This window comes from Tympanuchus pallidicinctus, unplaced genomic scaffold (genome assembly GCF_026119805.1).
Source record: "Tympanuchus pallidicinctus isolate F22 unplaced genomic scaffold, pur_lepc_1.0 scaffold29, whole genome shotgun sequence".
Taxonomy (NCBI): domain Eukaryota; kingdom Metazoa; phylum Chordata; class Aves; order Galliformes; family Phasianidae; genus Tympanuchus; species Tympanuchus pallidicinctus.
In genome coordinates this window covers 4,122,139-4,148,825 of record NW_026294746.1, presented here as the reverse complement: position 1 = coordinate 4,148,825, position 26,687 = coordinate 4,122,139, and the positions used below count along the sequence as shown (strand labels likewise).

The following is a 26,687-nucleotide window of genomic DNA, read 5'->3' as shown; positions in this document are numbered from 1 at the left end:
TGACCTTAATACTGTTAAATACTTAAAACTCAGCAGAGTTGTCTTTCTCTGTTGCATCTGCTAGAAAATCTCAAGGTAAAGTGAGAAGTAGCTGCTGCTGCAGTTCAGCTGTTTTGTCAAGCAAGCTTAGAAGAATATGTGAGTTGTAGGCATGTCATCAAACTGAGCCAAGTAGGTTAGAAAGTCATGATTAAGTTTCCAATAAAAACAGGGTACGTGTTTCATGTTTGTGTATATAATCCCTAGGCAGTGTCTTTTGCCACCTGTTGCAATGTTCTCTTGTAGCTCTTTCATTTTTGTGGAACTTATTTTTCAAAAGAAAAAAAAGCCTTTGAGGCTGTGGGTGTTTTATCATGCAGTGACCAGTGGACACCACTTACACCAGCAAATTTTACATGGCAGTGTTTGTCACCTGGTTTTATACTTGTAAATAATGGTTACAAATCTGCTGCAACTGTATAAACATAAAGGACCTCTAATATCTATCTTGTTCTCTCTTGTGGGCAGCTGATCAGTATCTTCCAGACACCATGAACCACGTTCTCAGCTGTGTGAAGAAAGAGAAGGAGAGAACGGCAGCCTTCCAGGCCTTGGGTTTGCTTTCTGTGGCTGTCAGATCTGAGTTTCAAGCCTACCTGCCAAAAGTCCTTGAAATAATAAAAGCAGCTCTTCCACCAAAGGACTTTGCTCATAAGTAAGTATGTCAAAGTTAGAGGAAGAAACTGAAGATCCCGTTCTTTGTATAATTTTTGTGATGTGGGATTAAATGATCATGTCAAAATCAATTATTTTTGTAAGACTGATAATGGAAGTGAGATGAGAAAAAATGTTTGAGAAATAGCAGCTCCTGTTAATTAACTACTACATGATCTCTTTCCAGGAGGCAGAAGTCTGTGCAGGTTGATGCTACAGTCTTCACCTGCATTAGTATGTTGGCACGAGCCATGGGACCAAGTATCCAGCAGGACATTAAAGAGCTTCTGGAACCTATGCTGGCCGTGGGTCTGAGGTAAATATGAGGCACAGGAGCACTTTTTTCTGTTAGCCACTGGATGGCGTTGTTGACCATGCAGAAGCAGATTTTAGAAGTGTCCAGGTTGTGAAGGAAGACTATTTTTCTAAATGATTTGTATCGCTCTTTCAGAAGAGTAATATTATATGTCTCTTGAATTTCTTAAAAGCATTGGTCTCTGTAAATAAGTCTTTTTCTTTTTTTTAAGAAACCAGTGAATTCAAGGACAATTTCCTTTACATCCCCCTGTTCAAATACGCTTGGCAGCAGCCTGCACAAGTTTAGAAAGCCTCTGAAGGGCAGCAGATTTCTGCCATATCACACTGGCAGGGAAGGAGAATCACAAATGTTTATTTGCTCCTGGTTTCTGTTGGGAATTTCATAGCTCGTGAAGTTACTAATATGGGAAGGTACAGAGGAATGTTACCACCTGGGGCTGAATTTAATTGCCTTTGTGTCTAGGAGGCAAAAGTAAGATGATTCACTGCAGTTTATAGCAATGTATGCTGACGTAATGGCTGTCTGCCTGCTTCTTTCCATCAGCCCTGCTCTAACAGCTGTGCTGTACGACTTGAGTCGTCAGATCCCCCAGCTGAAGAAGGATATCCAGGATGGGCTGCTGAAAATGCTTTCCCTTGTTTTAATGCACAAACCTCTGCGACATCCAGGCATGCCAAAAGGTCTTGCCCACCAACTGGCCTCCCCTAGCCTCACCAACATCCCGGAGGCCAGTGATGTGGGTAGCATCACACTTGCCCTACGTACGCTGGGCAGCTTTGAGTTTGAAGGTAAAGTATGGAATAAGGAAGCAAAAGGTTTCCTTAAACTCCTGTTACCCAGTAAGACCAGTAATCAAGGTGTAAACTTGCGTTAAGTTCCTGTCTTCTTCTTTCTAGGGCATTCTCTGACTCAGTTTGTCCGGCACTGTGCAGACCACTTTCTGAACAGTGAGCACAAGGAGATACGGATGGAAGCAGCCCGCACCTGCTCTCGTTTGCTCACACCTTCCATCCACCTCATCAGTGGCCATGCCCACGTGGTCAGTCAGACAGCAGTGCAGGTTGTGGCTGATGTTCTCAGCAAACTGCTTGTGGTTGGAATAACAGACCCAGGTTAGTGTGGCATTCAGTGAAAAGGGTTCTCCTACCGAGCGTTGATGTAGGGTCTGAGCATACTTTCCATTAACTTAAGATGTCAGTCTTCACAGACAAAATGCTGGTAACCTGAGACAAGTTGTTTTCTGCACACAGTCTCCAGATGTGCTGTTTATAGTTACAAGAGGTTGATGCTGTACTGACTGGGGTACTGATGCAGTACTGAGCAGCGCTGAATCTGTTGGGCTGACCTAGCTCGTTTCTCATGGGTAAAATGCTGAGGTAGTGTTTCATGCTGGGAAAGCTTTCAGCATTTTTTTTTTTTAATGAGGTTCTGAAGAATTTTGAGTCCAGTTGTGAGCAAGGGTAATGATAAAAACAAGAGCTTACTGCATTTAAAGAAAAACGAATGTGTTCTTGCAGACCCTGATATACGTTTCTGTGTATTGGCATCTCTGGATGAGCGATTTGATGCTCACCTTGCCCAGGCAGAAAACTTGCAAGCTCTTTTTGTGGCCCTGAACGATCAAGTATTTGAAATCCGAGAGCTGGCCATCTGCACTGTGGGTCGCCTGAGCAGCATGAACCCTGCCTTTGTCATGCCTTTCCTGCGCAAGATGTTAATCCAGGTAAAGAGGGGAAACCTGCAAAGTATTTGGTAATTGAGATGAAAATGCTGCTAAAGAACTGGGCTGCCTGACTGCAGTGAATGTGAGGGAGAGTGAGTGAATGTATTAATCAACCAGCTTAGTTTTCAGCAAGCCTTTCTTACTGATGGATGTTTGGAATGAAGCTCTAGGGATGTGTTTAAATGGGAGGGTGGTGGTCACCATTTTGCTCTGTGATTATCTTGCTGGAGCACTTTCCAAGTGTACTGAGGAAGAATGCTCTGCACAGCTGTCAGGCAAACTGTTAGGCACTGCTGCACACGAGTGTGCTTGTTTTGAAGGCGTACATTCCAATTAAGTGTTTGGATGGAGTGCAAATGTAGAATATCATTTAAAAGTGCTGAGGTTCTTTTTGTCTTTTGGTGTCATTGGATAGGAGAGAAATCTGAAGTTTTTTTTATCTATATTTTATTTTCTTATTTCTCATGCTTCCATCATCTTTTCTGCAGATTCTAACAGAACTAGAACACAGTGGGGTTGGTAGGATTAAAGAGCAAAGTGCCAGGATGTTGGGTCATCTGGTTTCTAACGCTCCACGCCTCATTCGTCCATATATGGAGCCTATCCTTAAGGTACAGTCAGTCTCTCTCCTTCTGTTTGCTTCCCTCACACGCACATTTTCTGTTGATTTTTGGAGTGAAATGATACAGCAGTGGGTGTACAACCCCCACCTTGATCAGAAGCTGCTTTTCTTTCACTTTGTCGTAGCAGAATAGTGGACAATAGTCCATAGTAGAAAATCTGGTTGGTGTGGATGCCACCCAGAGTAATAATGCATGTATATGACAGAGTAACCTAATTTGATTCTGGATTTGCATAAAGTTTGTGACACTGAGTTTTAATTTACTGTTCAAGTACTGTGATGCACGTTCAGCCTCTGAGGAATTTTAGGTGGAAAGGAAAGAAAAGAAGACTTGGAGTATTTCATGCACAGCAAGAAGTCATCTCAGCACATTCTAATTTGTTCCTCTGTTTCCTCCCAGGCACTGATTGTGAAACTGAAAGATCCTGATCCAGATCCAAATCCAGGGGTGATTAACAACGTTCTAGCTACCATAGGGGAGCTTGCACAGGTGGGGAAATTGCAAGAGTCTCTTTTTCATGTTTGTCCCTTGTCAAGCTTCAGGTGATGCTAGACAGAGAACTTATGTGATTTTCAATAGGTCAGTGGGCTGGAGATGAGGAAGTGGGTGGATGAACTCTTCATTATAATTATGGACATGCTACAGGACTCTTCCCTGCTGGCTAAAAGACAAGTAAGTGTTTGACAGTTGCACTAAACTTGCTGTTCTCTGTGACAAAAAGGTAATGAAATATCTGTGTCCCATCACAGCTGCTAGAACAAAACTTTAAATCACTCGAGTTTCTCTCTTGGATAGCACACAGTCACATTGTGACTTGTGTCACAGGCTGGGGATTGCAGTGCCTCTTTCATGACACAGCACTGAACTTCTGAAGGTAAAGAAGGAAAAAGTGAAGTAGTTTTCTTTGAAATGCATGCGCTCAGTCTTGGTGCCTGTTTGAACTGTATCTCCAAGTTATAGCAATTAAGTCAGTCACCAATTGTGTTGCATGACATAATACATTCACTGGTCAAAACGAGTCTTTTCTGGATTTAACCATTCCAGGTGGCTCTTTGGACACTGGGTCAGCTTGTGGCTAGCACTGGTTATGTGGTGGAACCATACAGGAAGTACCCAACTTTACTGGAGGTGCTTCTGAACTTCCTAAAGACTGAGCAGAACCAGGGCACCCGTAGAGAGGTACGAACACAAAGCTTTCTCACAATTCTTTCTAAAAGCTTTTTGAAGAGTGCTTTTGAAATTTGAAATAAATGCCTCTGAACAAAGATTAAAAGACAAAAAGTGAAAGATAATTGCTGTGGCTGACGTGAGTACAGTAAGCAGAATTAAGAGAGTGAAAACGTGAATGAGTGAAACGGCCTCCAGCAGTTGGATGGAAAGGACTGATGCTTTCTGCAGGCAGTCGTTTTGGTTCCAGATCTTCTTTCTTTAATCCTCAGCACCTTTCCAAGCTTGGATTCACGTGTTGACTTTTGCCTTAGTGCTGCGCTTCTGACAAATTTTCTTTGTTTCTCTTTTGTCAGGCTATTCGTGTGTTAGGGCTGCTGGGTGCTTTGGACCCCTACAAACACAAGGTGAACATTGGCATGATTGATCAGTCACGAGACGCTTCTGCTGTCAGCCTCTCGGAGTCCAAATCTAGCCAGGATTCTTGTAAGCATCTGGGGAAACATCTCTTTTGGTTTCTCTTCCAAGTGAATATACAAAGAGCTTCAGTATACAAACAAGTTGTGGCTTTTTTTTTTGTTTATTTATTTTTCTTACCAGTTTATCTTCTCTTCTGAGCAAATCATTGTTGTACAAGGTGCTCTTGAAGTGCTATGGTATTGAAAAACATTTAATATATAGCTTCTGACATTGTCTTCTTTCTCCTAGCGGACTACAGTACCAGTGAGATGCTGGTGAACATGGGAAACCTCCCTCTGGATGAATTCTATCCAGCTGTCTCTATGGTGGCACTGATGAGAATTTTCCGAGACCAGTCCTTGTCCCAGCACCACACTATGGTGGTTCAGGCCATCACCTTTATTTTCAAATCCCTTGGACTGAAGTGTGTGCAGTTCCTGCCCCAGGTCATGCCAACGTTCCTTAATGTCATAAGGGTTTGTGATGGTGCCATCCGAGAGGTGTGTACAATCCTTCCCTTGTTCCACTGCCTTAAAATAAGAATGCATTTAAAAGAGAAAGCAGCTGGCTTTGGGCATTGCTGTGCTGTGTGTTGCTGCTTAGCATGCTGCAGAAGTGAGGTACAGCTCTGCCTCTTCTTCCCTTGGACATTTGATGGAATATCCAGTGGAAACAAATGTTCTGCTTCTTATTGAAGCTTCTGAGCATAATCCTTATGTGGACAGTATCTCATTCTGGTGTTTTTTTTGTTTATCAAGCTGTTTTTTTTTTCCATAGGAAAACAGCTTGTGCAGCTCCCAGAGCTTTCAGTGATCTCTGCATTAGCACACTGTTGCAGTTACTAAATAGTAGAGGTAGATTCTTCAAGTTTCCAATAGAACTGTGTACTTTGGCACATCTGTGAGAAGGAAAATTCAATTTGCTCACATCCAGAGCAGCATGGACAGTAATTCCACAGTAGCATTTTCTCTTCCTTCCCACTTAATTTTCAGTTTTAGGAGGAAATGAAAATTGTGATAATTGGCCTAAGGTGGTGCATCTGACCAGAGACGACTGCTGTTTGCCAAGCTTTTTTCTCAGGCTGCTGAAAACAATCTCTGGAGTGGGAAGGGCTGTTTGTATGGGTTGTTGATACTGTTTTATAGGTGGGATGGGTGCTTCCTTAGCAGACTCCCAACCCTGCTGTAAAACCATTGTTTTCTCCCATGCTGAACTACTACTCAGATTGGAAGGAAAAACTCTCAGTATTCTGGGTTGGCCAAACTGAACGTGGCTGATCTAACTGCTTGAAAGCTGTGTAGTTGTGCACACCTATTAGAAATGTTCAGGTAAAAGAACATGGTGAAAGTGTACTGGGGACGAGAGCTGAGGTGGGTACATGTGGCACTAAAGCCTAAAGGAAGCAGGTCCTTGTCCTACATGTAAGCATGCTTTTTCAGCACACTCCAAAAAAAGGCACAGCACAGGAGCTCAGCATTCATTTTTGGTAAATGCAGGTGTGCTGCTCTCACTGAAGAGGTTTGTGTTACTGTGTTGTGAAACTGTGTTTCTTCCTCACTTTTTGCACCTGTTGTCTTTCTCTGAGCTTCGCTTTCACTGCATTTTGACTGTAGTCTTCAAATACCGCATGAAGAAACTATATTTAATATGTGATAATTTCCATATTCCTACTTTCCCTGGGGAAAAAAGGCTGTAAACATTTATTTTATGGACAAGGAGATTTTATCCTCGTTATTTTATACCAATTTCAAAAATAAATTCATTGCCACAAGTGAGTGCATAAGATTGTATTAGGGGAAAAGGAATTGCAAAATTGTCATAGTATACATGAATAAAATTGTCTCAAAGTTCTCTTATTATATCAAACATCATTTAAAAAAAAAAAAAAAAGTGATATATTTGGCAATATATCAAGGAACAAACTCTCTTCCCCAGTGACTTTTCACCTGAATACCTTTTTGGGGATGGGAAGGAGTGCAGGAGTATCTTAAAATGTGTGCCACTTTGGGTAACAGGCAGGGGGAAAGGTTAGGGGCTGTATTTTTGGAAGCATCCTTCAAATCTGAATTACACAACTCTGTCATAGTTGAAGTCTTGGCTTTTGTGCTTGCAAGTTTACTTTGGCACATCCTAATAAATTGCTTACCTAAGTATCTATGTGCTTGACTGTATGAGGCTTGGAGCTCATAAAATTTTTGATGCAAGTAAAATAATTAAAAAACAAAAACCAAACACCACTGCACTGGAGCCACTAAGAATTTAGCCCCACTTCTTGAGCATATGCATGTTATCTGTTTGATAAATGAGCTTGTGAATTGCTTGTGAAACACAGTTCACTCTGGTGTTCAAATAACTTCTTTGATCAGTACCTGTTTCTTCCTTCTAGTTCCTGTTCCAGCAGCTGGGGATGTTGGTGTCCTTTGTGAGAAGTCACATTCGGCCCTATATGGATGAAATTGTCACCCTCATGAGAGTGAGTGCAATTTTTAAGACAGTCTTGTGCTGTTCAAAAACAGCTTTAACAGGAGGTGTTCTGAGTTCATAAATAAATGGCATTCACTTCATTTTCACGTACTGTTTGCAAACACATGGAGGTAAGGGAAATCAGTAGCCTAGAGGTTATTTTTAACAGCACTAAACATACTGGAGGCACTGAATGTTTTAAAAACAAACCAAATCTGCTCACTTACATAACTATAAAGGAAGTGTAGGCCCTCCATACAGGCTTGGATTTGTTTAGACACTGCCTCCTATCTGCTTTTCTTGTAATTGGTACAACTTAGCTGAAGGAGAATTACTTAATTTTTTTCTGGTTTCTTCTGTAGGACTTCTGGGTCATGAACAACTCCATACAGAGCACAATTATCCTACTTATTGAGCAAATTGTGGTGGCTCTAGGAGGCGAGTTCAAGCTCTATCTGCCTCAGCTCATTCCTCACATGTTACGGGTCTTCATGCATGACAACAGTCAGAGTCGAATCGTCTCTGTCAAGGTGAGTGGGAAGCTACAACCTGCTGGGTTGGTTTGGGTACTGCCAAGGCAGGTGCAGGCTGTGTGCCTTCTTCTAGAAGGATTTCTGCTGCTTGTGTTGTGGGTCAATGTTGGCAGTGGCTTGGGGTGAAGTACAGACAGTAGTCTCTTGAAAGCAAAAGGTTGAAGCAGCTTTTCTCTGGAGACTGATTTATTTAAAGTTCATCTTTTTCATTTTTTTTTTCTTTTTTCCAGCTATTGAATGCAATTCAGCTCTTTGGAGCTAATCTGGATGACTACCTACATTTATTACTACCTCCCATTGTAAAGCTGTTTGATGCCCCAGATGCCCCAGTGGTGGCTCGCAAGTAAGCGTTAGTGCCTTCGCAGTTTTTGGCTGTGACATCCCAGTTCCTCAGTGGTTTCCCTGGCCACATGTAGAGTGAAATAACTCTTAGTTTTCTGCGTTAAATCGTGGCAGGCTGTTCTCAGTTGGACTTTGCAGCACTGTTATTTGTGTATAGACTATTAACTTTCTGTTCACACCTGTCAGCATTCTAGTCACTTGCAAGCTGTCCTGCAAGTGGTAGCTGTCTTAATGGTTTTGGTGATAATCTTCCCATTACTTCTGATGCTTAGGAGGTCTGAGCATGAATCACTTGCGTATTTTTTACATTCCATTTCTCCTGTTGTGTCATGAGAGATTAGAAATCTTCTTTCTGCTGTGACTTTAGAGCTGCTCTTGAAACTGTGGACCGCTTGACAGAGTCTCTGGATTTTACTGATTATGCTTCACGAATTATTCATCCCATTGTGAGAACGCTGGATCAGAGCCCAGAGCTACGAACAACTGCAATGGACACTCTCTCCTCTCTGGTATTCCAGCTGGGAAAGAAGGTAATGCACTTCTAAGGGTTATAGATGAGAGAATAGTCCAAAAGATCAAGGCTTTGAAGTTGAATATTTATGTTATAGTGTTTTGGGGTTTTTATATAGAACAGTCTTTCCATTTCTTAGTTGATTCTGGACTCGGGTGTTGCTAAAGTAGACATTCATAATTGGTTTCTTATCAGATCAGTGAAACAAAGGTGGGATTTTATGCTCTTCTGAGTAACTGGTTTCTGATGTGTTCCCTTGTGCAGTACCAGATCTTTATCCCGATGGTGAACAAAGTTCTGGTGCGACACAGGATTAACCATCAACGCTACGATGTTCTTATCTGCAGAATTGTAAAGGTTAGTTGAAATGTATATTGGTGTTAGCATAGAAGTACTTGAGGAACGTTTCCATGTTGATTTTGATGTAGTCGGGAGACTTCAAGGTATTTGTAAAGTGAAGAGTAGTTGCTATCTTTATGTATTAAGTATATATCTGCAAGGAGTCTGAGATTGATTGGGAAAACTGTTGTCAAATGGTCTCAGTTACTTCCCGCAGAAAAATCACTGCAAGTCCTAGATAAGAACTGAAATTTGTAGTCAGTATCATGGCTTTTTCTTCTGGAGATTCTTACATGTGAATTTCCCCTACTTGTTTCCACAGAGTCAAGACCTAACAATGAGATAGCAAGGTCTCATTTTCTGCAGTAGGGCCAACATTTCAAAAACTCACTAACTGCTGTGTAATTTAGTATAGAACAAGCAGTGCATTGCTGTCCCACACTGAGTAATGAGATGAGTAGAAATAAAGTGTTTGTTTTTAAAGTCAAGTTATTCTGCATTGGTGTATTATTTTGTCCTTTCATACTAGGAGTTATCTTAGTACAAAGTTATCTTAAGTATGAAAGGGCTATCATTCGAATTCACTGTAAGCTGTAATAATCATTATTATGAAGCACAGTTGTTTGCTTCACAAACTGAGTTGTGAGGTTGGCTAATGCCCTGACCATCATCCATTTGATTTACAGAAAACTGCTTGTATCTGTGTAGGTGTGGTCCTCACTGTGAACTGTTCATTGTAGGGCTATACTCTTGCTGATGAAGAGGAGGATCCCCTGATTTATCAACATCGGATGTTGAGAAGCAACCAGGGAGAAACCTTGGCCAGTGGTCCTGTGGAAACAGGTCCTATGAAGAAATTACATGTTAGCACCATCAACCTGCAGAAGGTAAAACTGGAGCTCTGCACAGAATGATGAAGAAGCTATTATGTCTAAACTAAGCAGTTTGTTCAGTGCATCTACACATTTGTTTACTTCTCTTTTACTTCTCTTTTCTGTTGCTAGCTTTGCATAAGCACAAGGTCAAGGTAGTGTTGGAGAATCCCTTCAAAATCAGAGGGTGCTAAGGGGCTTAAAGTTAGGAGCAGCTGCGCTATCTGGCCATTAAAAACTGAAGTAATCTTGATGCTTTCTCCTTATGTGAAGTATTAAGAAGGCTTCTTTGATTAAAAGGAATCATCTGTAGTTTCTAGAGGCATCTACTTCAGAGCCTCTGCTTTTTTCTAATCAACCACTGCCCTCATATCTTACTGTTTATTGTATTCTCTTCAAGCTGCTGTAGAACTTAATAGCTACATTAATTTAAACAGTAAATGTTTGCAGCATTCAGCACAGTATCAGGATGGATAGGCTTCAAAATGCTGGACTTAAAAATGTAGTTCTAAATGCTTTAAGTATTTTTAAGCTGATGTTTCAACAGTAGCTTCAGCTCTTGATGGGTTTTTGCAGGGAAAGAATTATCAATGTTAAATATTTGTTGTGACAAGAATGAATTTCTTAGAAATAAGACTGATCTACCGCGAATTATTTGGTAACTGTAAATGGATTTCAGAGAATTGGAAAGGGAATCTCAGAAATAGATTTGGAGTTATGAAGAAGTAATGCTTCCTTTTGATGGATTTCTTCTGCTTTTGGACTGTGCTCTGTTTAGATTGGTAGTTAAATTGTTTTGCTTTGTACTGCAGGCCTGGGGAGCAGCAAGAAGAGTCTCCAAAGATGACTGGTTGGAATGGCTAAGAAGACTCAGTCTGGAGCTGCTGAAGGATTCATCCTCACCATCCTTGCGCTCATGCTGGGCCCTGGCTCAGGCATATAATCCTATGGCTCGGTACATTAATTATGTCTTTTTCAGGTCACTTGAAATTGCAGATGCAAGCCAGAGGTTATAAGGAAAGTGTCTTAAAAGCTCTTAGGTTCTGTAAATAGAGTTCCTGGGACAAATGAAATAGTTGGCAACTTGATTTCATTTCCAGCCTTTGCGCTTGGCAGCTCCACGATGTGCACAAAATCTTCAGTGGAATTCTGCGTATTAGTCTAGAAATAACATAAGACACATAAAAGTGGAACTGGAGTATGAAATAGTCTCATGGGTCTGTTGTGGGTGAATAAAAATTCCATGGAGTGGAGTAAGCTGCTGTGCTTGCTTGCAGCCAGAATGTCTGGAGAAGTGTAGAGTTTCTGTAAGCAGTTGCCCAGTTATCTCTTCATTACAATAGACACTTGTCATCTCAGTACATAAGAATCTGGCTACTGCTGATAGGGAAGTGTTTGCCCTGGTTTAATTTTATGTTACAGTGAGCTTTGTCACTTAGGAAATTGAAAGGGTGTGATAAAAGGTCAGCACTTCCTAGGTAGACAGATGATGCTCCTGTCCTCCATACGTACTTGCAAATGCATCACAAATCCATTTCACAGGATTTCTGCAGAGCACTAATAGTGACAAGGGCAGTCGCTATCTTTTTCATCACCATTCCTTCTCCCTCCCCAAGATTTGCCACTAATGCAGTCTCCAGCTGTTGCAGTCCTCTAGTGAGTTCAGAAAGTGTCTGTGCACATCTGGTGAAATGCCCAATTATTTTCGCAGTATTCATTTGTAACCGAAGTCAAATGAGGCCCCATCCTTTGTCACATAAAAGCATTCACATAAAAGCTGCTCTGAAGATTAGTTCTAGCCTAAAATACTTACTAGCAAATGATAGTAGTATCTCTTACTCTCATATTGTCTCATCCTATTATGTATTTTTATAATGTAGGTCTCAGTATTTGGTACAGAAGCTGCTTTTGTAAAAGCTAACCGCTGTGTTTCACAGGTGGATACATACATGCTGTTTGTAGCTATCTTTGCTTGCTGTCAAATATGCTTTTTCTCACGAGTAATCTTTTTTTTTTTTTTTTTTTTTTTTTGTCTCTTCAGAGATCTCTTCAATGCTGCTTTCGTTTCATGTTGGTCTGAACTGAATGAAGACCAGCAGGATGAGTTGATCCGAAGCATTGAGTTGGCCCTGACTTCTCAGGACATTGCAGAGGTCACTCAGACACTGCTGAACTTGGCAGAATTCATGGAACACAGCGACAAGGTAGACATGCTGTCAAGCTTTCTAACACTGGGTAGTTGGCAGGTGTCTGGTGCATAGAAAGGATGTGAAGAGTTCATGCATACTTTCTCACTTTCTTTTTATTTAATTAACTTTCTTTTGGTGTATGTGCTTTACCCAGGGTCCACTGCCGCTGAGAGATGACAATGGCATTGTCCTCCTGGGGGAGAGAGCAGCCAAATGCCGAGCATATGCCAAGGCTCTTCACTACAAGGAGCTGGAATTTCAGAAGGGTCCCACACCAGCCATTCTAGAGTCTCTTATCAGGTAGGACCACAACTGACGAGATTTTTTTGCTCCCACATCGGTTCCCAATTTAGGAAAATATAAAGATGTATATGGACAGTTGTTAGAATTTCAGTATCTACCATAAGTTTCTGTTGTAGGCTTACCTTCTCTAGCTTGTAGATGTACACTCCTGACTGCTAAATTCTGCTACAGGAAGCTGAAAAGGTGGGGATAGTTCTGATTTCCTCCCTTATACCTTCAAGTTCAGTATAGGGCTACTTGGAGTGGCTTTAACCTTAATGAAAGAGACTTCTATACCTACAAATAAATAAGCCAGAACAGCTGAAGCTTTTGACTAAAATTTCTAGTCAAATTCTACTCTTCTGGCTTAGGTAGACTTCATTCTTCATATATCCAATTGAACATACTGTATTGAATGGGGTAGTGTACTGTCCTGAGCTTTGTCAACAAAAATCATGGAATCATACAAGGGCCTGATTTGAAAAGGACCTCAAAGATTATTTAGTTTCAACCCCCCTGTCTGGAATACATGCACAGTTAGTAACAAAGCAGAGGAAGCTACTGTGCATGTTCTGAACAAGAGTGGTCTCGTGCCCTCTTGAGCCTCTTTCCATTTTCATCTTGCAGTTGCTTTGTTCTGCTGTCTCAGAGTTCAAAAGCCTGACTTCAGAGCGTGCCCACAGAAACACTAGAACAAAGTGTCACTCACTGTAGGAACAGAAGTTCTGCTAAAGTGATTTCTTTAAATTTCTTTCTTTTAAGAGAGATTATAACTTTGGATCCATATTATAATTTCAGGAGGCTTTCTGCCATTGCATTGTGGTGTACCCCTTCTCTGCCTACCAGCAGCTCTGCTTAATAATACACCTCTTGGCTTCAGAACTCTGAAGGGTTTGGATTTGGTACTAAACAACACGTTTTCAAACATGAATCTCTTTCTTATCCTTTTCACATTAATGCTCCAATCTGATATCGACAGGTTGATTTTGGTTACACAAAAATTGGCTTTGTCTCTATGCTGTCATTTTTCAATCCTTATAACTCCTTGGTGTTTGCTTCCTTGTTCCTCCCCACCTTGCTCCCAGCTTCTATTTGATTTGTTTCATTTGTCCTTTTATTTTTCTGAGGAAAAGATACAGAATTCAGTGTGTCAGTTGTGGTCAGTTGTGCAGTTATTTCTTTGTGCACCATAAAGCAAGTTAAGGAGCAAAGAGTTGAAATAAATCAAGATTAAAAATGAAAGGCAGTTTATTAGAAATCTTGAAGTTTAGAAATCTTTCAAATCCTCTTTCTAAACCACAGTTTAAATGGTTCCAGCTATAGTTCCATGCAGCTGAAATTTATAGTATGAATAGTCAAACATTTAATAATCAAACATAGATAAAGCAATTTCTGACACTTCTATCTCCATTTTCATATGAGACCAAACAATTTAAATTAGATTCAAGTCCTCTTTAAGGTGAATAAAAATAGATATATTAAATATAACTATATCTTTTCCAACATATTCAAACAAGAGTATGGCTATGGGAGGAGTCTTTTTTTAATGTTATTTGCAACACTGTGTTATAAAAGGGAGAAACAAGATCCTGATTTTCAACATAACATCTCCAGTTCACTTTCAGTAGGAAGATCTTCAGAACAAATGTGGATATTTCTCAGCACATGAAGTGTGATTTAATAACTTGGGTTCTCTGGTGTGTAGTAGTGTTTTGCTTGAGGATACAGTGGTTTCAGGTGTGGGAGTGGGGTTGGTTGGCTGGGTCTTTATTTTTGCTAACTTGCTGTGTTCTTATTTTCTTACTGCCTTATAGAACACTTCTATATCCTAACACGAACATAATTTGGTGGTGGCCTGAAATGTTGCAATCTAGTTTTATCAGGCTTTAGGAATAAGTATTGTATAGGATATGGGATAAATCCTTTCTCCAGGGCACTGTCTGCTGTGTGCAGCTGTCTGTGGGGACAGCAGCAGGAGATGGCAGTAAAACTTCAGGAGAGAACCTGCACAATATTAGCTTATGGAGAATGTTTGGGCTTCGTTCTTCCTTCTGTGGGGATGTAAGCTGAAAAAAGGTACATCAAGAACACTTCTGTTTGGTGATTTGGTTTGAGACCAATATGTTGCTTTTGTCATTTGAATCCCTCTTGAAAGGAGCTAAGCAGCAATACTTACACTTGACAGATGGAATGGGAACAAGGAGGCTTTCTTTTTGCAGTCCCTGCCTAACTGATCAGTACAACCCATGATTTGCAATGCTAGTGAAAACACACCAGGAAGTTTTCTGAAGGTGCTGTAAAGTGCAGGAGGTGTTTTGCCTTTTGTTCTAACCTATTCTAACACAGTATTTATCCCTTTAGAAAGAATCTTCAGAGGAGGAGATAAGTGTGAGCCCTGATAACACTGGTGGCTGTATCTGGTGTTTGGTGAGCCTTAGTGACTCTGCGTGTACATACTGTGCATGTTTTGCACATACTAGATGAAGTGGACAATTAATTGGTGGGAGTTGTTAGTTGCCCACCTTCTCCATAGTGGCATCATGAAGCTGTGTGATCAGGGATTGATTTCCTCTATGGTTTGAAGTCCTCTGGCCGGATCTTCATCTCAACCCGTTTTAGGGAATAGGTTGAGCCATGCCATCCGTACCAGGTGATACCATCCATGTTTTTGGTGTGTTCTCCTTTGCGGTAGTAAACCCCATTCAGGTTGGAATCTGTGCAGCAGTTGTACCAATATCCACCTTTTCAGAAAACAAATTAATAAATTCTCAGTCAGCCACTTATTTAAAAACAGGTATGTGTTGTACTAATAATCATGATGAATTATTGCTCTCTTCTAAAGAAATTGCCCAGAATGCAGTATTTAATTCTTAGAGTCTGTGGCCCTGATAGATGGCGTTACAGGTAAATTCAAAACCTAACATAAATACTGAATGCACAAATGCTTAGAAGTTAAAGAGACAGTTTAGTCTGTTAGTTTTTCATTTATTTGCTCGTTCCTCTCGGAGTATTTCTTTGCCTTCTTTCTGACTGACAGCACAGGCAATGAATTTGGGTTCCTAGCGTGGACATCTGGCGGCCTTTAGAAAGGGTTTCTGGGCTCTGTGGCTAAAATGCATTATTTTATTTAGATGGATATCAGCAGTTTTTATTTACGCATCACATGGGTTTGAACAGAAAGTGAAAAAATGAAGGGCAAGAAGCAGAGGAGACAGTGATCTTTGTGACAGAGTCTCGTGTGCTCAACAAGCTCACTGCGGCAGTTTACCTTTACGGAACTGGGCGCAGTCATCCACACACTTGTCGTTGTCTTTGTCCTTTGTGCTGAAGGCTGTGTTGTTGTGGTACCTCAGGGAGTCACGTCCTGTGTTGCCAGTGTAGTTGCCCACAAAAAGACGGTAGCTGTTTAATTCATTGCTCAGGGTGAACTGCTTGTATTGTGCGTAGCGTATGTTACCTTCCCAGTCCTGTCATAAACAGTGAGGAAGAAATAATTCCTATTAGAATGGTTACAAAAAGACTGTGTGGCCTGTGTTTATATACAGTGCGTGTTGCAAGTCTGTTCTCTGTCCTTTCTTATGAGTCTTCTCCATCGCAGCAACAGGTTGATGGAACAAAGAAGGCAAAGAAACTTTCCAGAGCAAAATACTATGTTTCCAAGTCTCTGCACTGGTATCAAACAGTATGTATGGAAACCTGGTTTGTAGCTCTCACATCCAGCAGACTCCTTTGATAGTGTGCAGCCTCAAGTCTCTTTTTTTTTTTTTTTCTCTGAAAGAGCAACTTCTAGACATAAAGCCTTGCAGCTCACTTCTGTTTTACTTATCCCATCCCTCAAAGCAATTGTGCTGACTGTAAGCTAACCCAAACCAGAACCAAGCCCTAAGGAGACTGTAGAAATCACTTTTTGGGTAATACAGTGCAAACTAACTTGTGCATGAACCAGAAACAATTGCTGCACAGTAGGAAGACTTGGCCTCAAAATCTTTATCAGATTCCTGAGTGAATGTTTAAATCTGCAGTGGTAGCAGTTTGTTCTGTCTGCAGAGGATCATGCAGGGTTCTCTAGAGCTCACATTACTGAAGACACTACGTGGAGTTTGAAGTTGTAACCTTGATTTTTGCTTGCTGGAGATCATGGTTCTACTTTGTCCTTGAATCTGTCACTGGGTCCATCCTGCTTCCTTCTCCTATAATTAAAGCATGCACATTCCTTGAGCCTTCTATTACAATAAGAGATGGTATCTGCTTTGGAAGAACTGCTCCATACAAAACAAAACACCAAAACAACAGCCAACAACCTTTGGTTGCTGAGGTGGAGAGCTTTTAATTACCTCCAACTCTACCCGCAGAACAGTGGGACGCCGTGAAAGTCGGTAGATGTTTTCATTTCCCAGCCAAAAATCTCCTCGAATGTTGCCAAATCCATCCCTGTATTGTTTCCAGTCCCTATTGAAAGATGTCAGACCAACTTTACGCCTCTGAATGATTGTCCAGCCACCTCCATCTGTCTCCATGTCACAGAACACCTAGAAGAGGAAAAGTGCAGTGCTTATTGGGAGACATAGGAAGTTTGTTTTCAGCTGAAACAAGACAAGAAACAGCACTGTTCCAGCTTTCACAAGTTGGAGAACTTCCTGTTTTATTTAAAAAGAATTGGAACAAAAAAACCACTGTTATCCTTACACTGTATACCTTACAGTTTGCCCTCAAATGCACTTTCCTCCCAGATTTGCCTACGTAAAGATGCTGGCTCAAAGTGCAGGGCATCATAACTCACTGTGTGCTCTCTTACTTTTCTGTATTATATTTCAGAAAGCACTTAATGTTTGTTGTGTACATTACATCCTTACCTCCAGATCTGGACTCCCCAGAAATTCATCAGGAGGTAGCTTGTAAACACCAGAGATGCGATAGTTCCTCTGATAAAGTGATGAGCAGTCATAGACAGCATCTACTTGAATCAAAACCATAAAGTAAGAACCTGAGCTGTGGGAATAATGCCCCCTTCCCCGAGTCTGCTTTCTTCAAAGCTTAATTTGTAGCATGAGAGATAAATAAGAAGAATTAAGGAAGTCCTTCCTACAAGTCTGTTTATCTGAAATGGTCCAAAGAGAGGTCTTTACTCCTTTTCCCATTGCAACTGTATATGTCTGTGCTGAAAGGTAAGAAGCTGTATTTGCTGTCCCCTTCCAATAGTGAAGCCTTCTCCAGTAGAATGGATGGGCCTGCAGCCAGGTGCTTCTTTGGCTGTGTGCTTGAGCAGGTTAGCTGAGTTTGTGGGTGAGGTGTGTTAGCTCAGCTCTTTTTGCACTGGAACTGTGACAGCCAGTGGCTTTTAGCTGCAGTCAGTCTCTGTGAGCCTCCTTTCTCCCTGTGCAGGAGCTGACTCGGTGCTGGTGATATGCACTGCTTCTGAGGAAGATAAGCTAACTGAAGCAAGGCTTTACCTGTTCTGACAGATTTTTAGTACAGACTCAATGTGTCTCACCTGGTGTAGTCAGACATGCTTGCATTAAATACCCTCTGGGCTAGTTTCTTGTGTGTTGTTAATATTTTTTTTCTGTGCTTTTACTATGGCTCCAGTGAATTTAGTTCATGGTGAAATCTCAAAGACCTGCTGGAAGCAGTGAGTGGTGTGTGAAAGCTGAGCATCTCAAATGTTCTGAAAGCAGAATTTAGTAAATGGATTTAGAAGTTTTTCCTTTGCATTTAAAAAAAAACCAAATTGTGTGTATGTGTTTATTTTGGTTTTTTTTTTCTGCAAATTCAATCATCCTGGGCAATAACAGTCTAAAAGAAATCTTAAGCTTATTGAAATCAATTTCTCTTTAAGATAAAAGCCAGCAGAAACTGAATGACACTTTCTTCTAGAAATTGCTGTACAGGTAGCTGAACTACAAAATGCACCTGCATTCCACATTACAAGCCTGTGCAATTGCTGTGTGCATTGAAATCTTCCCCTAGGGAAGAGAGAATTCTGAGTGATTTAAATGTGTTTTGGCTGGGCATATATCACCACTTACATGCTGCATCATCTGCACCTTTTGAATTTTGAAGAATCATCATTCAAATAATGGACTGAGTCTCTTACTCTTCCTCAGAGATCATCATAAAGATGCAATTACAAATCTACAGTAATGCTTGGAAAGCATTTCCTATTGCTTTACCAACTTCTGGTCCCCTGTCAGCACTGTGAACTCAAAGGATGTCACTGCTAGAGCCATTTCCTCCCTGAGCCAGCTTTTTTGTCTGGATTGGTGCTTCAGTGCTCATAAAGTAAGGTGGCTTACTGAATTAATCACTGCTAACACATTATCTGTTCAGTTTTTCCACTTCCTGGTAGCAAGCATGCAGGCATTAAAATACAGCTGGATCTCTGGACTTTTGACATGAAGTCAAATAGCTTTTTTCCTGGGGATCACCTGCCTACAGAAGTATTTTAAGCAGATGTATTCAGTACGCAGCCTGGATAAGCACGTTAGTGGGACATGCTAGCATTAAGAACTAATCGTTAGTTCATTTTGCGCATTAAGATGTGCAGCTGGGAGCTTGGAGACTCCCTCCTTACCAGCCGAAGTCTGCGTGACCGTCTGAGCTGCCTGCAGTTGCATGATATCTATCTGGTTGTTCATTTCGGAGTACTTGCTCTCAGCATCAATGAGGCGGGACTCCATCTGCTTGGTGCTTCCTTCCAGCTCCATCACCTGCATGACCACGTTCACCCAGTCACCTTCCTGCTTCTTGCTCAGCTCCTGCAGCATTCTGCTCAGGTTGGCTACTTGCAACTTGAGCTCTTTAATCTCATCGCAGCATCCCGTCATCTTGGACTGTACGTTCCCATTGATCGTCCTCCTTTTAGGAGGCTTCTGCAGCAGTGCTGGATAGACAGCAACAGACACAGTGATAATGCAGAGCCATGCCAGCTGAACAGTGGATCTTGCTGGCATTTTTTGCTTACAGCAACAGAAAGCTCCCAACTGACTGCGGGCAGTCTGAATGCAGCTGGGGTATGTATGAAACTTGCTGCAAGTGCTGCAGCAGAATGGTACCTAGCTTTCTTCCAATGAAGTGAGCCTGTGAAGGTGGAGCCTGAAGAATCAGCCTTTTTTCAGACCCCTCCTGTCAGAGTATGAGCTTTCTAAGTCTCTCTCCAAGCATCTTAAATACGTTTTTTCTGTTTACTTCCACCCCCTGAAACTATGTGAAGCTTTCTGGCCCCTCCCAGTTCATCTGTTTGTATCAGGTATTTACTGGGTGAAATTGGAACAGGTTTCAGCCAAGGAAGTTTGGGATGTGCAAGAGAGACTTCACACTACTTCAGGACAGAACTGAGAGGGAGAGGGCTAGGAAATGAGGAAAGTTTCCAGTAATTTTTGCCTATTGGATTCTAGCCCTCTTGGTGACTAACTCTGGTACTTCAATAACATGAAAGCCTTGAAGGTGCAGGATGTGAAAAGTCTGTTCTAACAGGATAGGGTTGGGTTTTTTTGTTTTTTTTGTTTTTTTTGTTTTTTTTGAAAGTTCAAGGAAGGTAACTCCCTAAAAAGTACCCAGAGCTGCAGAATAGCTGCTAGCATACTGTCCAGCAGTTGCAGGCACGGAGTTATTACTCCCCACAGTATTCTATAATGTTCTATAATTTAAAATAATTAATTCTAAATTCATTTGTTAGCATCTAATTCTAATCTCTCTGGACACTCTTGTCTTGGGAGTGCTTGTTTGTGGGCTGCAGTGCTGTTCTTTTTAGAGATGGGAGATCTAAGGGTGGGGTGCACAGTAGTCTGCAAAACAGGTAAATCAAACCCCATGCTTTTGTTTGTGCATGGTGGACGAGCAAGAGAACATTAATGCTGAAAGGTGATCTAACTGAAGTTGACAAGTGATGTGTTTTTTACAGCAAGCAGTCAGTCTAAGTCCAGTGTTATGGAGGCCAGTTTATTGATAAGGCATTAAGAGAAGGATGATCTGTGGGTAATTAAAACATCCAGAGTTAGATAAAGTGTAAGTTTAAGAGTAACTTCTAAGTCTTTAGACCTCCAGGATAAAAGTCAAGCATCAGCTGGGTGAGATCCCAAGACTTCCCTTCTCCTTCTGTATCCTTTAATAGTTAAAAAGTTGATAATAGTTGTCTGATTCCAAAACAGAGAAGTTTCATCAGTGGTGTTACCTTTTGCTGAAGGTCTGCAGCTTTTCTTCTAGGTCCTCATGGATCAATTTTTACTGCACAGGCAAACTGCCCTGCAATTGCCATACGTGTGGGTTATTCTCTATCTGCAAGCTTCTGATTGTGAAAATTGGCAAAGATAAGCTACAAATGAAGGGGTAAATGACTCGTCTGCTCCTGGGGTAAATGCCATGAAAGTTCTCGGTGTCCAAGAAAACAAAATGAAGCTAATCTTGCTCTTTCTGTGAAGAAAATGAGAATAAACACAGCAGAGGCATATTATCCCATCTAAAATTCTTTTGCTGGTCCAAAGCAGCTGCAGGATTTTGTTTAATTAAGATTAGAAAAGCCTTGGTGATCTCCCATTTGCTTTTAGAGAAATGGGAAACAACATCTAGCTGGTACAGCTTCTCCTCCTTCGTTACACTGCTAGCTAGGTGCTTCCTGTCTGTCTCTGATTTGCAGCACAACTGGCAATAGCTTTTCTGCAGAACAGAAATGAGACTCCTCACCCTTCACCAGGGTGCAAAGATTTAGGAAGGTGAAAGCATCAAAGCACTGAAGAGGCAGAATATGTTAAAGAGGAAGAAGCAGGTCAGAGTTAGAGGTCTCCAAACAGGCAGCATGGGTGCCTTGTGCTGCACTGTGGGTGACTACCTGTGTGCTGTACTTCAGATGGAAACCCTGCAGGCTGCAGTACAGGTGAGGCTGCTGTGTGGTGTTGCTGACCTGAGATATCACAAGAGACAGATGTAAGAACTCTGATTGAAGCACAGAGGACACCTCTATTTACAATAGACCGTTGGCTTCAGTCATGTTGTTGTCATGGGCATTCCAGAAACCTTCCATTGCAAAATTGCTTTTATACTTCAGACCAGAGAGTGCCACTGCACACAGATGAAAGCCTGACCTTTTTGTTCTGTCTCTAATCCTGTCTGAGCCCTCTTCCAGCTGGAGCTTCTGCCATTCCCAGGGGCAAATTCTTCTCAGGCTGCCTGCGATGAGAAACATGTTTTTGTGGAAGCTGGAACAAAGAACAGGACAAGCCTGACTCTGGCTTCCCTACCCCAAAAAGCCACCCTGCTAATGTCCCAATCTTGTTATGTAGGATTCTGATCCTCTGTGCTGCTTCTCTAGCTTACAATAACTCTTCTCTTTGCCTCTTACAGTCTGAATTCCCCACACTCATGCTTGTGTCACATGGAGCAGATCTGGAAAAGAGTAACCATTGTCCTTGTGCTCCCCTTGATTAAAGTTTTGGAAGTGTCTGGGATTCAGCCAAGCTCCATGTTGCATCCAGATGTTACAAAACACTGCAGAAATGCTTCTGAATCCCTTTTCTAAACTATGTAATTGAAAATGAGCCAGCCAGGGCTTTGTTTCAGATTCAGTCTGTGAATTGTATAGCCTAATTCTGGGCATCTTTCTGTTACGTACTTTGGTTTTCCTGAGCTGACGCTACTTTGTTCTGTCATTTTGATCTCTGTAAGGTGCAACTGGCATTATGCAGGATTGGAAAAGCACAGATCTGCACATCTGTCACTGCTTTTGAGGGAGCATTAAGGGAGATTTAGGCAGACATCTCTGCTGGCAGAGGCCTTATCCTTAAAGGAATTTGAGTTTTTTGTGTGTTTGAGTGTTGAATCTCTCCCTGTTGCATAGAAAGTAATAGTCTGTTACACTGTCAGTGTAAGTTATTGCCAGATAAGATCAGCTGTAGAAGTTGAGTCTATAGGAAATAATTCTGAACTTAAACTACTTAAAATAGGGCCCTAATTTCAAGTTGAATTTTGGAAAGTGGCACAGCTATGGGCATAACTAAAGAGAAACTGATTCCCTGGCAGCTGTGTAGGTCCGAGTCCAATTTTTGGCTTTCCCTTGACACTGACAGAGAAATCCAGTCTGAAATTCCTTGTCCTACCTTTCTTTCATTATATTTTGTATTTGGAGGTACTCTGCTATGCAGTAGCTAAAAAGATGATATCTTAAGGTCAAGAGCATGAGGCGAATTCTTTCTAACTTCCTTAAGGATGTTAGGTTTGAAGTGGCTGGCAGGATTAATATAAATATCAGTGGTTAGCACACACCTCGAGGTGTTGGTTTATGTTACGTAATTGGAGGAGTATATTAATATCACTCAATTAGAACCAGGTATCTGACCCTGGAGGGCCAGATTAAATTAGAGATGGGTGTAAATGAGTGCCTTGTCTGTAGAGTTTTTCTGGCAGGTGTTTGTGAAGCGAGAGAAGAAAAGCTGTGCCCTGTGGCTATTTATTTGGTAGCCAGCCATTGCAAAACCCTTAACACCTATCTGGCAAATGCTTAAACCTAGCATTCCTGCTGCCTGCTGAGATGGCAGAGATGCTCAACTCTCTACTGGCAGAGCCCAGAGGTCCATGCTTTTGCCAGAGCATTCTGAAGAACTGCTTTCCTCTTCTAGACAGCCAGGAAGCATGGAAAAGCATGGAACTGCTCACCTCTCTTCTTAGATATGCATAAACGTTCACTTTGCTGTTGCTGTACAGTAATGACTTCTGGAAGGGTGAGGATTGGGAGCAGTAGTCTGGTCTGTAAGCAGTCACTCATTGCAACTGTTTATTGAAAACAGCTCTTTGCTGGCAGTTGTTTTTTTTCTGAAGTTTGTTGAATCAAGAATTCAGGGATGCCTGAACACAAACTGTAGAATTGAGGAAATTAGCCCATAAATCCAGTTCCTGGTGCCAGAGGATTATCTGTTCTGCAAAGTAGCAATAGCTTCCACTTCTAGTCCCAGAAACAAGCTCTTACCACTGCTGGAGGAAAAACAAGCTTGAATTGGGTGGACAAAATCTGCGAGATAGAGGAGGTTTGATTTTATACAGTGGTGAGGAGACAACTTTGGCTGCTTTTAGATGTTACACACAGGCTGCTTTATTGCAAAAATAAGGGCTTTTTTTTTCCTCTAATGAGCCTTGAGAACTTTGTGGAGATAGGAAATGTGTGCTCCTTCCCAGCTGGTCTCGGGACTTCTTGAAAAGTCCCTAATGTTAACAAAAATAACTGGGGAAGATGAAGGAAGGTCCAGGCTCTTAATTCTGATTCTTGAAGATTTAATGTGTTTTGAGTGACAGAATTTTGCTAGATGTCCTTAAAAGTAGTGGATGACTGGACTGTATAAAAGATGTCTAGTGAGCACTGGACATCATGCCTGGGCTTTATGGAGGAGGAAATCATCAGTGGGGTGTTTTTCCTGCTGAAGACAGTAGAGTTGTTTTTCATTCCTAGTTCATGTCTGGTTTCTATTTAAACAGCCTTCAGAATAGACAAGCAATAGAGTGCCTTTCTCTTAAATAAGTAATGGAATTACTTTTTGTAATTCCAGCTCAGAAGTGAGCTTTGCGCATTGAAGACTTGCATTTTTGTTTGGTGTTTTGACAATCAAACAATAGGTTTGCCTGACCTCTCACAGCTAATTAAGTTCACAGATAGAAGATTTTGTCCAGGATTTTCATATCAGGGAATTGGTCAGGGATAGGCACTTTTTCCCATTACTATACCATTCCATCTCTTTTTCATCAGGCTTGTCACATCTTAATACCCTGCTCATCTTCAAGTGCTACAGGCAGGTTAAGGTTGGACAGGGGTTGGATGTTCTCCTAGCCCAGCTCTCTCCTAACAATTTTTGATTGTCAAGATTAACAATTAACAAACAGGGGGATTGATTAACAAACTGATTAACAAACGGGGATTGATTAACAAACTGATTAACAAACGGGGAAAAAAAGTGTAATTTCGGATTTATGTCTTCTCTCTAGAAAGCTTTCTGCACCCACCTCGTCTCCTTATCCAGCTGCCCCTTCTATCTCTGCAGAAGACTGTGCACTTGAAATATGGAAATTAATGCTTCTGATATTGTTATTGAGATCAAATCCAATTATCCTGTACTGCTTTATGTAAGTCCAGGTGGGCCAAACTCAAAACTGGAGGAAATCACTTTTGCAGCTGATCAGTGCTCATTTCGAAAGAAAGTATAGGGATCTTGCAGGCTGTTTTATTGGTTTTCTTATTCACTTTATTCCACGAAACACAAAATCAAATAATGTGTTCTAAGTAGTGAAATGAGGGCAATGTATATTAGAATCTCTGTCTTGAACCAGCTTAAGAAGTCTTGCTGTCTGCCTTGGCTCCCTGCGTAGCTTTGTTTTGTGTACCGTTCTGATTCATGTAAGCAAACAATACAGATGGCTTGTGCTTTACTTAGAAGACTGTAAGCGTGTGCAGATGGTGTTTAAAAGATTGAATTTCGGAGTATTTTACTGGAGCATTTTTCTGAAGGGAAAACAATTCACAACTTAGCATTTCTGGAAGCAAGAAGGTAGCTGCTGTCCAGGCCAAAATACTGTTTTATGTAAAAATTTAAATCTCATGGAAATAAATTAAATGTAGCATACAGACACTGCTGGAGTGCACTGTAAACGTGAAAGGCATTTGGAGAGCATTAGGAGGAAGGCAGATGTGAAGACTGCACTGAATAACCAATATCTGCTCAGAGCTGTTGTCTGTTTCTTACCTTTCCTCAAAGTTGACATATGTACCCTGTGACCAAACCTACACCTGAAACTTCCAGGGCATGGAGTGGTCTTCTCTTATGGCCTGATGTTGAGTAAAGGGTTTGAGTTGCGTGGTTGGTTTCTGTCGATAGTAGTTTGTATTTTGTTGGCTTCTAAACAAAAATGAGCAGATGAACTTGTTCTGCACTCAGTGGATATGAAAAGAAATGATTTTTGCTTTAATTTTAAGCTTCATATTACCTTGAATTGGGAACAACTGCAAGGACACCACCCAGCAATCACAGACCGGAACGCCTGTATGCTGGGTTAGCCAGCAGCATTGCTTCTGTCTTGAGAGATGTTTTCCCACCTTCTTTAATCCAAAAAGATACTGTACAAACTGTTACCAGGTACAAAAAGAAGACATCCCCCTGTCTTACAGCAGTGATGTTATGGCTAAAATCCCTGCAAACTGCCTGGCTGGAGCATTAGCCCTTCAGGGCTGCTTTTGTGGACCTGCATGCTTTTGTGTAGTGTTATTCATTCTATTGACTCCCCATCATAATAACTAAAAAAAGAAAACAACAGCCTTATAGTGCTTTAAAATATTGTAGAATTTAGGAAGATTTTTTTTTAGGCAGGTATCTGCAATGAGAGGTAATGCTTTTATAGCAGGGAGATGAAAGTGGAGGAAGTGCAAAGTGGCACGATTGCTGAGTATGTATTTTGAGTGTATTAACAGCACTCCACGTGGAAATGCTTTTCCAAAAGGAGTACAGTCTGTTGGCGTGCTCTCAGAGAATTTGTATGCAGAGAGCAGTGGGTCTGTTAAGAACTCATTCCGATCAGCTGCAGTAGCAGTGGCTTTTGGGAACTGTCAATATACTTCCAATGATCCTGTGGATGAGAAAGCACAGAAATTCAAGCTTTTTTAGAACAAAAACCTCAAGATCAGAATTTAATTAATTCATAAACAACTGCATTTTCTTTAGCAAAAGGATGCTCTGATTACCTGAGGATTATCTGAGGATTTATTGCTGTGAGGAAAGTCAGTGAGTATTCAGCCATCATTAGTAGAAGTCAGCTTGAGATGTGAGTCTTGCTTTGGAGGGATTTCTGTGTTCTTGACAGTTGCAATTCTCTGTGTTGAGGTTTGTTTTTGTCAAAGCAATGGATGCTTTCTTCTTCTTCCATTTGTGTAAGCACACTTTTAATGTGCTCTATCAGGACACTGACAGGTTCTCCATCAGTGGCTTATCCCAGTACAAAGAATTACTTAGCTGTACTCACTGTCTGGGTTAGATCATTTACTAAGAGTGATTTATGGCTAATAGTAACAACACAGGTGTTATATCTATCGCTATATATTCTTTTCAATCCAGGCCTTTCTCCTTCCCCTTCTTTCCTCTCCTTCTCCTTAAACCTAACAGCTACAGCTTAGAGTAGTGAAACGTGTAATTGTACTGTGGAGAGCCA

The 26,687-nt window shown here is 41.2% G+C and overlaps 2 protein-coding genes across 5 annotated transcripts in view; one reads left to right on the top strand and one right to left on the bottom strand.

The window, feature by feature from the left end:
* The window catches only part of MTOR (mechanistic target of rapamycin kinase), a 61,509-nt gene that overhangs the window by 5,876 nt on the left and 28,946 nt on the right, over positions 1 to 26,687 (top strand). For all 3 annotated transcript variants that reach the window (XM_052691756.1, XM_052691759.1, XM_052691758.1), the window contains exons 9-28: positions 508 to 694; positions 881 to 1,009; positions 1,556 to 1,800; positions 1,909 to 2,124; positions 2,530 to 2,735; positions 3,224 to 3,346; positions 3,758 to 3,847; positions 3,938 to 4,030; positions 4,403 to 4,537; positions 4,882 to 5,011; positions 5,234 to 5,484; positions 7,371 to 7,457; positions 7,810 to 7,977; positions 8,211 to 8,323; positions 8,690 to 8,852; positions 9,098 to 9,190; positions 9,913 to 10,059; positions 10,857 to 10,999; positions 12,086 to 12,248; positions 12,388 to 12,533. In XM_052691756.1, coding sequence (XP_052547716.1) covers positions 508 to 694; positions 881 to 1,009; positions 1,556 to 1,800; positions 1,909 to 2,124; positions 2,530 to 2,735; positions 3,224 to 3,346; positions 3,758 to 3,847; positions 3,938 to 4,030; positions 4,403 to 4,537; positions 4,882 to 5,011; positions 5,234 to 5,484; positions 7,371 to 7,457; positions 7,810 to 7,977; positions 8,211 to 8,323; positions 8,690 to 8,852; positions 9,098 to 9,190; positions 9,913 to 10,059; positions 10,857 to 10,999; positions 12,086 to 12,248; positions 12,388 to 12,533 — 3,028 coding nt within the window. The remainder of the gene's footprint in view (positions 1 to 507; positions 695 to 880; positions 1,010 to 1,555; positions 1,801 to 1,908; positions 2,125 to 2,529; positions 2,736 to 3,223; positions 3,347 to 3,757; positions 3,848 to 3,937; positions 4,031 to 4,402; positions 4,538 to 4,881; positions 5,012 to 5,233; positions 5,485 to 7,370; positions 7,458 to 7,809; positions 7,978 to 8,210; positions 8,324 to 8,689; positions 8,853 to 9,097; positions 9,191 to 9,912; positions 10,060 to 10,856; positions 11,000 to 12,085; positions 12,249 to 12,387; positions 12,534 to 26,687) is intronic.
* ANGPTL7 (angiopoietin like 7) lies at positions 13,746 to 19,751 on the bottom strand. Of its 2 annotated transcripts, none has more exons than XM_052691760.1 (5): positions 19,087 to 19,751; positions 17,369 to 17,472; positions 16,850 to 17,044; positions 15,784 to 15,982; positions 13,746 to 15,256 (listed from the first exon to the last, which is right to left on the bottom strand). In XM_052691760.1, exons 1-5 carry the CDS (start codon positions 19,463 to 19,465, stop codon positions 15,087 to 15,089), a joined length of 1,047 nt encoding a protein of 348 aa, XP_052547720.1. In that variant the 5' UTR covers positions 19,466 to 19,751; the 3' UTR covers positions 13,746 to 15,086. The 2 variants fall into 2 exon arrangements, with proteins under 2 accessions (XP_052547720.1, XP_052547721.1); XM_052691761.1 differs by having other exon boundaries at positions 17,369 to 17,469.